The sequence below is a fragment of the Podarcis tiliguerta genome, assembly GCF_965153285.1.
Source record: "Podarcis tiliguerta genome assembly, chromosome: 10".
Classification (NCBI taxonomy): domain Eukaryota; kingdom Metazoa; phylum Chordata; class Lepidosauria; order Squamata; family Lacertidae; genus Podarcis; species Podarcis tiliguerta.
Genome location: NC_139543.1, coordinates 34696775 through 34709972, shown reverse-complemented (window position 1 = coordinate 34709972; position 13198 = coordinate 34696775). Strand labels below are relative to the sequence as shown.

The following is a 13198-nucleotide window of genomic DNA, read 5'->3' as shown; positions in this document are numbered from 1 at the left end:
TGTAATAACGTGATATGAACAATGTTTATCTTGTGTGTTGTATCTTTGAACTCCAGTCTGCTCTTCTTCCAGGGAGCTCAGAGGGCTATACATTTTCACCTTCCCTATTTTATTCTAAAACAGTCCTGTGATGTATATTAGACTGGCCCAAAGTCATTCAGTGAACTTTATGGCTGAGCAGGGATTTTAGCCCAGGGTTTTCCTGGTCCAGATTGAATGATCAATCCAGTACAGCACATTGGCTTTAGTGCTGACAGATTTTTGAAAGCTGGTCACGTAGCGTAGGGTGACATGTTATCAAATGACTCTGAGTCAAAGTGAACAATCAGCAATATGCTCCCACCGTATTAAGAGTGACTGCATATTAAGTCTTCAATAAAAGACTTAATGTCAAAACTACTCAGAGAGATTACATTTGTAATGATAAAAATAAACAAACAAGGAGCCAATGTTCTTGGCAGAATTATATAACGGTTTGCATTTTGGTCTTGTTCCAAAGTGGGGAAGAAAAAGTGATTTTCTGAATTCCTGAGAGAAGTGTCTGGAGGTCACCCTTTGAAAAAGGATCTTTGTGACCTGTGTAAATAAGAACACCACAAAACACTTCCAAACAAGTAAAAGGTCACAATGGGGTCATGACTGCAGACCCCCAGAACTACTGTTTTGCCTACGGAGTACGCCTACCGTGTAAATCTCTCATCCTTCATTTCCAGGTCTGCCACTGTGATCAACTGATCTAGCTTGAATTTGGTGTCAATAATTTCTGCATCCCGTGGAGAGTATGTGCCTCCTTCTTTTTGCTTTTGTCGAATTCTAAGACAAAAACCATAGGAGAATGAATGAGAAAGAATGTTCAGTATTTTTCCCAATTCACTGGACCTTTAATAAAGCATGTATTTATGCTTTCAAAGTGCTAGTAGTATGAAAACGAGAAGAAAGTTAAAAAGTCACAATCTGCAAATGCCAGTAATTGTTATCTATTTCTTGGCATTGCTGTTGTGATTTGTTACAGCATTTTTCCTAGCATTTCTGCATATCAAATTAAGATAGATAAATGGAGATTTCTATTTTTCTTTGTAACCCAGGAAATTGGACTTTTAATCAAATTTAGCAGCATGATGACAAATTAAATATATTACCCACATACCCCAAAACATTACTTTACAAAAATTAAAAACACCCCCCCCATCTTATAATTTTTGCTGCTGCTACACAATCAGCTTCCTTAGAATCATAGAATCATAGAGTTGGAAGAGACCACAAGGGCCATCAAGTCCAACCCCCTGCTTGTAACAGTTCTATTGATTTCCTCTAACATTGACTCTCCTGTGTCATAGACCCGAATTGAGTAGAGGTCAACAGCAGTGACCACAATTCTGTTCAAGCTGATTTGTACAGATTGAATTCAGTAAATAGTGAGGAAGGACCCTTCATTTTTCCAGTTCCTTCATAGAATCACAGAACTGTAGTGTTAGAAGGGACCCTGAAGATCATCTCGTCAAATTCCCTGCAATGCAGGAATATGCAACTGACCCATATGGGGATCAAACCTGTTTGTTTATAAACAAAGTAACGAATAAAAAGAATAAGACTTGAGTAAATCCATCTCCAAAAACACAGCTATACATTGCTATACTTCTCTGGTGTGTCTTACTCCTGCTTTCCAATATGGGACCCAGTGGGGGGCAGAATTAATTAATTTCAATGAATGAGCAATTTAAATCCAAGGATAATTCAGTAGAGACAAGTGGAGATGCACATACCTTGCAAAAGCATAAATTGCAGCCACAAGGAGAATTACAGATAGTATGCACAATGTAACTGCAAGTATTATTTCTACAGCTCTTTCGGAAAGCCCATCACCTGCAATATAAAGGAAGCCCAATGGGAATTGAAACATTAAAGACAGACTATGATGGCAATACATGGCTTAGTTTTGTAAACACGTTTTATGCAAAGTGCTTCTGCTAAATTTGCCTAAGCGCACACCATCACAGATTTTAGCAGAGTCCAAAATGTTTTTATTTTAAGGATCGTCTACTGTCAATGTGATCACCACAGTTTCCCTAATGCAATTATATCAGTAGGGTTGTGCTGTGCAGAAGATTCAGGGTGGCTTATGGACAAACAAAAAATGGAAATGCACAAGTGCCCACCTTTCAAATTAATATCATGAGTTACTGCATGCTTGTAGCTCCTCAAAGGAAGCTGAGACAGGACACCAGTATGAGCATATAACTGGGAGGTTGCATAGTCCCAGTCTAAGCAAGACAGCAGTCAGTGGTGCTGCCACTTTGCCTTTGATGTTATGAGCCATAGTTTCATCCTACAAAAGGTTTCTACAGCTCTGGTGGAAGACAGATGGGGAAAGACCATTCTGAGACACCCTAGGGGCTGAACATTAGAAAATGGCGACATTACCTGCAAGTGACCCTGGGTGGGACCTTGCATGTTAAGCTGCCAAGCACCCCTTGCAACATCTGAAGAAGAACTTGTGTGAGATAGATGGGCAGGCTGTGAGGGGAACTGGAGCTGTGAAAATCAATGAAATCCTGCATCTTGATTTTTCTGTAGTGTGCATGCAAATGACACTCCCATAGCAACTGGGACACGGCCACAGGTTTAGCATGGCTGTTGTTTTTGCACAAGTCGTACAGAAAACTTGGTAATGCTACAGTAAGAAAGCATAGTGACTTCCCTTTACCTAAAGTTTTGATGGGATCAGAGTAGTCTGAATCTGTAAATTGTCCTTTTATATTTGTAGCTCTGAACTTAAATCTGCAAGAGAAATATAAATAAGTTAGAGAACAGGAACTACCATGGCCAGACCAGTGATTCTTCTCACACAGAATTTATACTGTATCTAGAAGCAGCCAGAACAAATTCCAAGGCAAAATGAATCAAAGTCATTTACAACTTACAAGTTACAGGTTTGGGGATATTTATATATAGGTGTATGCTGCTTTTCCCAAACTGGTCTGCAATTACCGGTAATATCCTTAATATTATGTGTTCCTTGACTGAATGGAGGAGGCCAGCAGAGGGGCATACATAGGGCTCCCATTCCCCATAATAGCTGATTTGTTATGTAGGTCTCAATCATACCCTTCTAAAAAGATATGGAATGCAGGTCACACATACTTGCAAGAGTGGGGTCTAAGATCCATTTGTGTTATCTTCTTAAAGGAGGAGGTCAGTTAATACTTGGATTAGGAGAAATTTTGCTCTGAGATAAGATCTCTGTTGTCTGCCTGTCTCTGTTTTAGCACAAAAATGTCTCCAATAACTTATAGAAAGTGATCCATGTCTGGATGCTTGAGGTACAGCTTACACATACCGCTAAGTCAAACGATAGCTAACCAATGGTTTGGTTTGCTTAGGGTTTCATCTGAACTTAGGCAAACCTACTAGCTTGCTAACTGCCCATCCCATGTACTGGTAAACAAACAAAAAGCACTGCAAGGCCCCCATGCTCTAGACATTTTCATAGTTCACAGAAAAGGGATGGCAGGTATAAAAAACAGACAACTTTCTAATTTTTTGCAGCTAATTTTGTTGCAGCTAATATTGCCACTTTTTAAATGGGCCTTAAAAGAGTGGCCCATGTCTTTGTCCTAATATTCTGCTATTTGCTTATTATCCATTATGCAGATAGAAAAATTGAGTAATATACTTACAAGTACTGTCTCCTGGGCTTCAGTGGGCCATTACAGATTTTTTCTTCACTGCCTGGTATCATACATGTACTATCAGCCCCAATTACATATACATCATCTTTGCTGCTCAGCCCTTCATTTCCTTCTGTACATGGTGGGTTTGGAAAGCCCTCATTTACAAAATACGGTCTTGGTTTTCTGAAGTAGGCATCATACCACTTGGTTACATTGCCATCATGCTGAGCTAAAGTAAGAAAAAAATAATGATATTTTATACTCTGAATACATCACAAAATACAATTGGTATCTGAAGAAGTGGTATCTGAAGAAGTGTGCATGCACACAAAAGCTCATACCAATAACAAACTTAGTTGGTCTCTAAGGTGCTACTGGAAGGAGTTTTTTTATTTTGTTTTGACTACGGCTGTAATGGTTCTAGGGGTTGCTCGTGCGTAAGCTTGTCCCAACGTCTGGCTGGGTTGCCTGAGTGAACCTTTCCTGTCCGGGCAGCCACTCACCCGTGACCGTCTCAATCGCTGGCAGAATCCGTCAGTGGGCGTTTCTTAAACTTCTTCCAGCAAATAAGTTCTTTGATGCCCAGTCTTCGCCTACTCTCCCTGCACGGAATCCTTCTGCGCAAGGAGGGCGTGGGCAGCGGAGGACCCTTTCTCTCCCCGCTGGTCCCCGGCAAGGAGTCATGGGATTGCCTTGCCGATTCCCCCATCTCTCCCCCTTCTCCACTGAAGCTACGCTGATTCTCTCCCCCAGAAGATGGGCTGCCCCTCCCACTCCCGGGACGCTCTCTGGGATCCCTTCGGAGTTTGCTCTCTCCCTCGGACACTGATGGCAGTTCCCTGACAACGGCAGACCAACACGGCTACCTACCTGTAACTATAATAAAATTAGATAGTCAAATAATCCTGTGAACATATTCTATGGAATAGAAAAAGATACAGAACTGTGTAACTTCATTTATCTTCCTATGGAAGAAAGTACAACTTCTGTCTATAAAATCTGCAAGATAGATTGAACGAATACAATTCATTTTAAAATATAAAGTACAAAGTAATGTTGAAACATGGCTTCAACAATGTAAAGAAACTGACAGAATTCTATCAAGTTCTCCTGAGCAGCAATGGAGAGGCCCAGAACCCATGAAGACTAGGAAGATTGCTCTTTCCCCTGGCACCCCCTGTCCCCGGGGCCCTGGCTCCCTCCTCTCATTTATGTATTCAGAGCTCCTGCTTCAAGAATAGGAGGGGGAGATATAAGGAGCAAGTAATCACTCAGGAAATCAGATGGCACCATGCTCTGCTGACCTGAGGCATCTTTCTTTCCTTTACATTGAAAGGGCCTCATCAGCAGTGCCCTCCAGCCTACGAAACTCCCTCTCTAGGGATGCATAATTGGCCTCATAAGCACCAGCCTTCAAAAAAAGCCCCAGAAGGCCAATTTTTCCCAGTTGGCTTTTAGTTAGGATGATTTTAAGGTGCCTACTGTTTTAGAACAGTGGTTTCAGTCCGTTAGTTTAAAATTGTTTGACTGTTTTACGCTGGGCTGTAAACTGTTTTAATTTGTTGTTATTGCTCCTTGTTTGTGAAACCTGCGTTTCTGTTTTGTTTCATTTTGCAAGCTGCCTAGAAAGGACCTTGCCCAATAGCAAGGATGTGCAAACTCAGCCCCAGAGGCCAAATGCACCCCCAGGCCTATCTCTGGGCCCCTTGGGACTCTCCCCAGACCCAGCTGCACCCTTCACTTGCTGTGCATCATTAACAGCTTGAGTGCTTTTGCCTGGCTGGAATGTGTCCTTGAACTGTGATACTGCCTCTTGCTTGCCTGGATGGAGGATAGAGAGAGATGCAGAAAATTAACATTCAATGCTTTGCTGACTTCTATTCTCCATCCAGGCATGTAGCTTCTGGTTGACTGCCCAGAGACAAATGTGGCCCTCAGTTCTATAGGGTGGGCTAGAAATCTTGTAATTGTGTGTGTGTGTACACACACACACACACATATTTTCCAGATTTTGGCACATGAAATTCCATAAAACATAGATTAACGTTTGTTCTGAGCCCAGAAAGCACAGGTTGGAATGGTTTTTCTTTCCTTGCCCCGCTGCTTTCCCCCAGAAAGCACTAAATCGGAGCAAATGTTAATTTGGAGAAAAACCAATTGATGATTGCTCCGATTAAGCAGTAAAGATCAGGTTTCGCTGGGAGAAAGCGGTGGGGTAAATGCAAATCTGGATGAGCCCTAAGCCTGCACATTCAAATAAAGCAAAAGGGCAGAACAAAGTAGAAAAAAATGAACATCCCTATCTTTACATTTAAGGGGAAAATATTTCTATACCTCCAGCTTCTGCAACAAGAATTTGTATTTTCTTGATGGGCCCATGGTCATCATTATAATAGCAAACCGGCATACGAATAGTAATTGTTGTAGCAGTGACGAGCATTCCACTGGTATCATAAACGGGCACTGGCTTCTTACTAGGCCTTGGTGGTTCTGTTTTGAGACAAATATATGTTGTGATGCTGTTCTGTTCAACAGTCTTTTTACATCTACTACTGAGTCAAGTAGTTTTCTACTTAATTAAAATCCCCTTGATAAGGGCTTCCAGATGGGAGCTGAATATTGCAAAGAAGTCATTAAGATATTGCGAACAGTTGTTAGCAATATTTATTTTTAACTTACTGGGTTTCCTCCAGAATGGGTAAATCTAGATTAAATAGGGGATGATGACACATGCTGGCATTTTAATACAAATAATATTGTGTGAACCATAAAAAAACCCCTCACATGCATGAGGAGCACTGATCCCATTACAAACACCCAATATTGTTTGAATAGTTCAGTTATATAAACCCATGAACCAAGGCAGCAGACCATTCAGAAGTTCACCACAGCAGCCACCAAAATTGCTATTCAAATGGTTCCTCCTTTCATCCATTTTTTTAAGGATGGCAAGGTAAGGGCAATTGCCCCTTGCGGGATTGAAAAAGTGGTTGGAGCTATAGGATGATTATGCTATAAAATCAGAGGTGGACAATTCCTCCCCCCCCCCCATTAATGGCCACATCAGTTGAAGGCAATCTCTTGGGGGCCACATGACAGCTTGGTGTAGGCTGGGGAGGTGGTATTAAGCATGGCCAGAGATATCCCAACCTCTATAAAATCTCAAGAGATTAAAAAAATTGGTGTGTCTTATATACATTTCTGAAGTCCTGGGCCACTCCCACTCCCAACATTATTGGCTGTCTAAACTTCCAAGCTGCAAATCATGACTCTGAGTTTAAGGGCCAATGGCAGAGGCCCAAATCCTGAAATGTTCTGTGATTGGATATCGTGTATCGAATCAGAACACAGGGGCTCAGAATCCTTAGTCCAGACTCAAGCTCAGGCAAAAACAGACCACAGAATACATAATAGTATTCTATTCATAATAGAGTATTGATATGAGAGAGAGTGTGTGTGTGTGTGCATATGGGGCTGCAGTGGTGACTGGTGGGGCTGAACATGTGGGGCGCTCCTGTCTTCTGAAAGCAGTACTGCTGCTTACCTCAAATATTTCAGGTCAAATACTTATGGTGTATTTGGAGAAAAAACATGGTACTTTTTTTAAGCTTTGGTTCTTAAATACAAATAAACATATTAAATCCTTCTAGAGCAAACTGAAAAAACCTCTAATGCAAATTGCCCCATTCAAAATAAAAATTTCCCAGAAAACTCACAGCATAATGTTATAGCTAGAAAATATTAAAATAATGTACATTCCTATACCATCATAATTACTTGGACATGCATCTCACTGGTTTCAATGGGACATAATTCTTAGTAAAGCTGCTTATGATTGCAGCCTTAATGTAAATGATAAATATATCGATTTAGCATCATGGCTTCTTTTCCAGAACCTAATATTAATTTACCTTAGCTACATCACAGGTACTGCTCAAAATTAGTGCAAATAATTAATATAACTCAAGTTAGCATGAGGATGGGAATGGGAAACAGTTGATAACACCATCTAGGACTGTGGTTCCCAACACGCCCCATGGGGGGGGGCAACTTGATTTTTAAGGGGGGCAATTTGAGAATGAGTTATTAACAGTTAGTGGCCTTTTAGGCTTCCTCCATGTGAATAGTTCACTTTTTGAATAATAAGAATTATATGTCACAGGGGGTGAGTATCAGGATTTTAGAGATGCTTAGGTGGGGCATGGCAAAAAAAAAAAAAGGTTGGGAACCACTGACCTAGGATGTGCATAAGAGAATAGTTTTGTTTTTGTTTTTAAAAAAACAAGCTGACTTCACAGTTCTTTTGCATTATCTTTATGTTAAAACTATGAAACCATTACATGAACCTACCTTTAATGTCTGTTGTGATTTTAAGTTGGATCTTTGGCCCTGCACCAGCACCATTGATTGCATAAACCTAAATAAAAATGTTTAAATTATATATATTTTCCTATATCTCAGTCTGTTTACCTTAATCATAATAGACCTACATTAACTTGGACTTGTTTCATGCATGTACATACACAGGGTGTGTGTGTGTGGAGGAGTATTTAAATTCTACTTGAGTAAAGTAAGACTTTGACACTTCACTGAAATCAGTGGGGCTTACTTCTATGGGTACAAGTCAAGACTGGCCCTACGCATTAATTGCATGTAGTGTGATAGATATATATATACACACACAAACATAATAAACATAATAACTGGAAATCAAGTCATACATTAATTAATAACTTTTAAACCACTCCACAGTAAAGTGCTCTGGCTTAGCTTTACTACTAATTGTGTTAAAGAAAGAGACACAGAGTTCAACTTACACTGATATTATATGTATGTCCCCCTTTTAGTCCCTCTATCAAAGCAGTGACTGACTTGTTTGTCCTGTCAATAACACTTAAATTATAGATCTGGAAGACAGTTGGGTCATCTTCTTTGTATACCATTGCCTGATATACTTGAATATTTCCACTGTGTTCAGATGGTGATATAAACATCACTTGAAATTTTGTTACTTCATCGGGTATCTTCTGAAATGTTATGTTGTTAAGTGGGTCTCTGGGCACTGAAAGAATGTTCAACAATTTGTTTTTAAAATTACAATTATATTTATTTGCTATATTTATATTTCAGCCATGTTTGGATCTCAGTTTACATGTACATCTAAACTCACATGTGATTTTGGACACTTTGGTCTTACGATTGCTCTTTTTAGGTTTCGGTTAAAAACAAACCACAAGCCTCAGGAGTCTTTGCAAAAAATGCAAATACTAGTATACATCCAGCTTCTAAAACATTGCAGAGGAAAAGATTTAAGCTGCATTCAGATGTGGGGTTTATTGCATTAGTTTTATTGATTATAATGGCAGCTTCTGCCCTGATTTCAAATGTGCCTTTTATACTGCCGTACCTTTGTTTTTTGTTACGACAGAGTGGCATTCACAAATCTGAGACCAGTAAAGAACTTCAAGCATCCTTTTCAACTTCAGTGCCCATTAAAGCCTATGTGCAGAAACCCAACTCATCATTCCTTTCCCCTGAAATTGCATTCCAAGTGCCTCGCTTACCACTGCTTAGGGCTGTCGCTTTTATGAGCAGTGGCTATATGCCTTTAGCAAAGGCACAACAGGCAGAAATTAAGAAGTGAAGCTGTTTCATAGTAGTGATGGCTGTTCTAGAGTTACTATGGCCGAAAGGAATGGTGGTATTTCCTGATATCATAAACTTCATTTACAGCATAGAAAAATTAATTGCTTCACATTTTCTTTTTCCGAAGAGATACTAAGAACAAAACAAAAAAAAGAAAAGAAAAAGAAACAGCTCACCTGCTTCAAAAGTGGAAACAATGACTGCAGGGCTAGATTTGCCTTCAATATGTGCAGCATGGATATCTCCAGTAAAAGCAGTGACCACTACAGAATACCTTGTAAATGCCCTTAAACCTGAAACATCAAGGTTTTTGTCCTCATCGTTTGTTTTGACAAATGAAGCTTTATAGTCATCAGTATCTACCTATACAAAGCAAAAACAAACAAACCAAAATTAGGGCAATATTTAACAGAACAGTGTAGCATTATGGCATATAGGCAATACAGTGGTACCTCGGGTTAAGTACTTAATTCGTTCCAGAGGTCCGTACTTAACCTGAAACTGTTCTTAACCTGAGTCACCACTTTAACTAATGGGGCCTCCTGCTGCTGCCATGCCACCGGAGCACGAGGTACAGCGGTACCTCGGGTTACATACTCTTCAGATTACATACGCTTCAGGTTACAGACTCCAATAACCCAGAAATAGTACCTCGGGTTAAGAACTTTGCTTCAGGATGAGAACAGAAATCGTGGTCCAGCGGCCCAGCAGCAGCAGGAGGCCCCATTAGCTAAAGTGGTGCTTCAGGTTAAGAACAGTTTCAGGTTAAGTACGGACCTCTGGAATGAATTAAGTACTTAACCTGAGGTACCACTGTATGTCATGAAATGGAAAGCCGGGTTACCATCTACCTGCTGTTTCTCATTTAAAACTGCAATGAATATATAGCTAGCCTGCATTTGTGGTGTTCTGAACTGGAGAGTCTTGCTTTTCCTTACTCGGGAATCTGTAAGAACACCCTCATGCTGCCCTTTGACGTGGGGCGTATGAAAAGGAACTCTGTCCTACCAAGATTCATAGAGTGCCACCAGTAACTGCAGGTGTTGTTGCAAGAGGAAAACTAGATTGTATGCGGAAAACTCAGAAAGCTGTTGTTGTCACTGAGTATTCCTGAACTGCATAGGATAAACCACCATGTGACCCTACCTCGTGCTTTTGGTGTCAAAACAACAGCACCAGAAGACACGAGCAAATCCCAAGAACTAAGCAGCAGTAGAAAATAGCTCAGCCAACAAATGAGTAAATATAATCCGATATAAAATCCTTTCTTTGTGACTATCCTTCCTCATGCACCAATTTTGTTTATCTGTGATGCAACAGAAAATAATGAATCTCTACACTCGCAGTCCCCAGTGGGTCAAGTGTGCAGTAGATGCAGCTGCTAACACATTAAGGTGGGCCAAACATATATTTTCTTTGACAGATGTGCCTTAGTATCCCCACTGAGAGTTAACCTTAACTAAAGATTCTGATCTACTAAACAGACACTCATTTCCTGGGATGACCATCAACTCAGTACTGAACTCTTTTGACCCCTCCCAAGTGGCGCTTTTATTCGCAATGGCCTGGTTAAAAACCATAGTTTATTGGCTCAATGAGAATGAGCAGTATGCTCATGGTGCAGGCTGCTCAAGCCAGAGTTGTAGCATGGGCAGGACTGGGGGCGGGGAGGCATCACCCTGGACGCAGTTTTTTTGGGGATGCACCCTGTCAGGACGTCATGAGCTGTTGCGTACATCTCATGCCGCCCTCCAGCTGCAGGGCTGGTGAGAAGGACGCAACAGGCATGCACCCTGCCAACCCTGTGCCACTTTTATGAGTCTCACAAAGTGGCGCTGGGCCCACAGGACACTGTGAGTGTGTCCTTCAAATGGCCAGGCTCACCATTGCATGGCGGAGCAGGCAGCACAGGGCAGCCCCACTTTGCTCAAGTGGATGGGGGTCGTTCTGGCAGTGCTCCCACCCTGGCAACTAGCAGGAAACATTTCACTGCTGGCTCAAGTACTCTAGTACCATTCCTTCCTTGCTGCACTGTGAATGAAACAAGCCAAAGTCTAGCTTGGATCATCCAAACCCAGACTTGTGGTTTGGTTTTTTCCCAAAAGAAAAAACAAGGAGCCCGGGTCTGCACAACACAAAAAAAATGGATTCCTGTTCAGTGGCGTAGCGTGGGGGGTGCAGGGGGGGCCGGCCGCACCGGGCGCAACATCTGGGGGTTAGGGTTAGGGGGCGCAAATCCACGGATTAGGGGGCGCAAATCTACGGGTTAGGGGGCGCAAATTACTTGCCTTGCCCCGGGTGCTGACAATCCACGCTACGCCACTGTTCCTGTTTCATTCACAGTGCTGCATTGGCAGCAGGAGTGGTAGAAAAGAATGGAGTGTACACAACAGGCAACGGCTGTAAACTGGTAGCTCATTTCCCACGGAGCAGATTAAGGCTGTTGCATTTTTCATCCATCCCTTCCACTGGAGAAAAAAATACCGATTTGAACAAGTATATTCAGGTTAAGAAGATATTGCTGGGGGAGGGGGGCAGTGCAGGGAACAGAGAATGAGTCCAGATGAACAAGTTATAAATTCCTGCTCAGTAAGGAAACATAGCGGGTGGCCTCAGTCTTGCAGCCAAAAAACAAACAAAAAAACAGCAAAGAGAGGGAGAAGTGGCTGAAAAAAGCAGATAAATTCCAAAAGAATGCTAAAGAAGAAGAAGAAGGAGGAGGAGGAGGAGGAGGAGGAGGAGGAGAAGGAGAAGAAGAAGAAGAAGGCATTGCTTTCTGTTCACCAGAACTAAATAAGGTTCTGCACAATGCAGATAAAATTGGCTGGATCAGGTTATTTAGGAATAATTTACTTGCAAGCTCAAAAAAAAAAGGCTAAAACAACTGTAACTTCCGTATATCAACATAGTAAAAATTATTTTAAAATATACAGAATAGGGAAGATTTGGCTTTTGTTTTAAAAGCAGTCTTAAAGTTTTTACATCTACAATGAAAGTCTCACTAACTAACTAAAATGTTAACATAGGAATTTTGCTAAGTACAGCTTGTTTTTGGACCCTGAAGCAGTAACTCTGTTTCCCTAAAGAGTAACAAAATTTTATTTCAGGATTTTCACTACAGACAGATGGATAGTTTTATTGAAGCAGTGGTGGACCTGTCTATATAGACTTCGCACCTGTAGGTACTGATCACATAGAAGACAGTGCTTAACAAGAAAACATTATTTAAAAATAAAGCTATATACTCAGTGCTTTTTTTCCTGAGGGTTCTCAAGGGTACGCAGTACTGGCACCTTTTTTGCTAGAAGAAAAGCACTGGTTAAAAGTGTGGCACTTACCGTTAACAACTTCATGGTGAGTACCAGCACTTTTTTTCTAGCACCCCATATATCCCTCCACAATGGTACCTTGGTTCTCAAACTTAATCCATTCCAGGAGTCCGTTCAACTCCCGAAAACCATTAAAAAACCAAGGCGTGGCTTCCAATTGGCTGCAGGAGCTTCTTGCACTCAATCAGAAGCTGTGGAAGCCACATCAGATGTTCGGCTTCCGAAAAATGTTCGCAAACTGGAACACTCACTTCTGGGTTTGTGGCATTCAGGAGCCGATTTGTTTGGGAGCCAAGCCATTTGAGTACCAAGGTACCACTGTACTGGCATATATGACTTGCTTTTTCTGCATTGTCTTATCTGTGACTACACATCTTCTCCAGCTATAGATGATCACTAGCTTAGATTGCTGGTCCTTCTGACTAACTGTACCACCTTGCAATGTTTCCCTCACCACAGGTTTCCTTCGTAATGTTTCCCTCAGCATTCAGGAGAAGAACTTTCAAGATAATAATTGTTATTTCTAGATAAGCCCTCTGATTCCGGTTCTTT

General features: G+C 41.2%; 1 protein-coding gene across 3 annotated transcripts in view; it reads right to left on the bottom strand.

Moving 5' to 3' along the window:
• PTPRQ (protein tyrosine phosphatase receptor type Q) overlaps window positions 1–13198 on the bottom strand; it is a 104034-nt gene that overhangs the window by 24779 nt on the left and 66057 nt on the right. For all 3 annotated transcript variants that reach the window (XM_083400901.1, XM_083400899.1, XM_083400900.1), the window contains exons 46-53: window positions 9494–9680; window positions 8489–8733; window positions 8022–8088; window positions 6006–6161; window positions 3678–3900; window positions 2705–2778; window positions 1764–1863; window positions 685–813 (exon numbers count right to left, since the gene is read on the bottom strand). In XM_083400901.1, coding sequence (XP_083257027.1) covers window positions 685–813; window positions 1764–1863; window positions 2705–2778; window positions 3678–3900; window positions 6006–6161; window positions 8022–8088; window positions 8489–8733; window positions 9494–9680 — 1181 coding nt within the window. The remainder of the gene's footprint in view (window positions 1–684; window positions 814–1763; window positions 1864–2704; window positions 2779–3677; window positions 3901–6005; window positions 6162–8021; window positions 8089–8488; window positions 8734–9493; window positions 9681–13198) is intronic.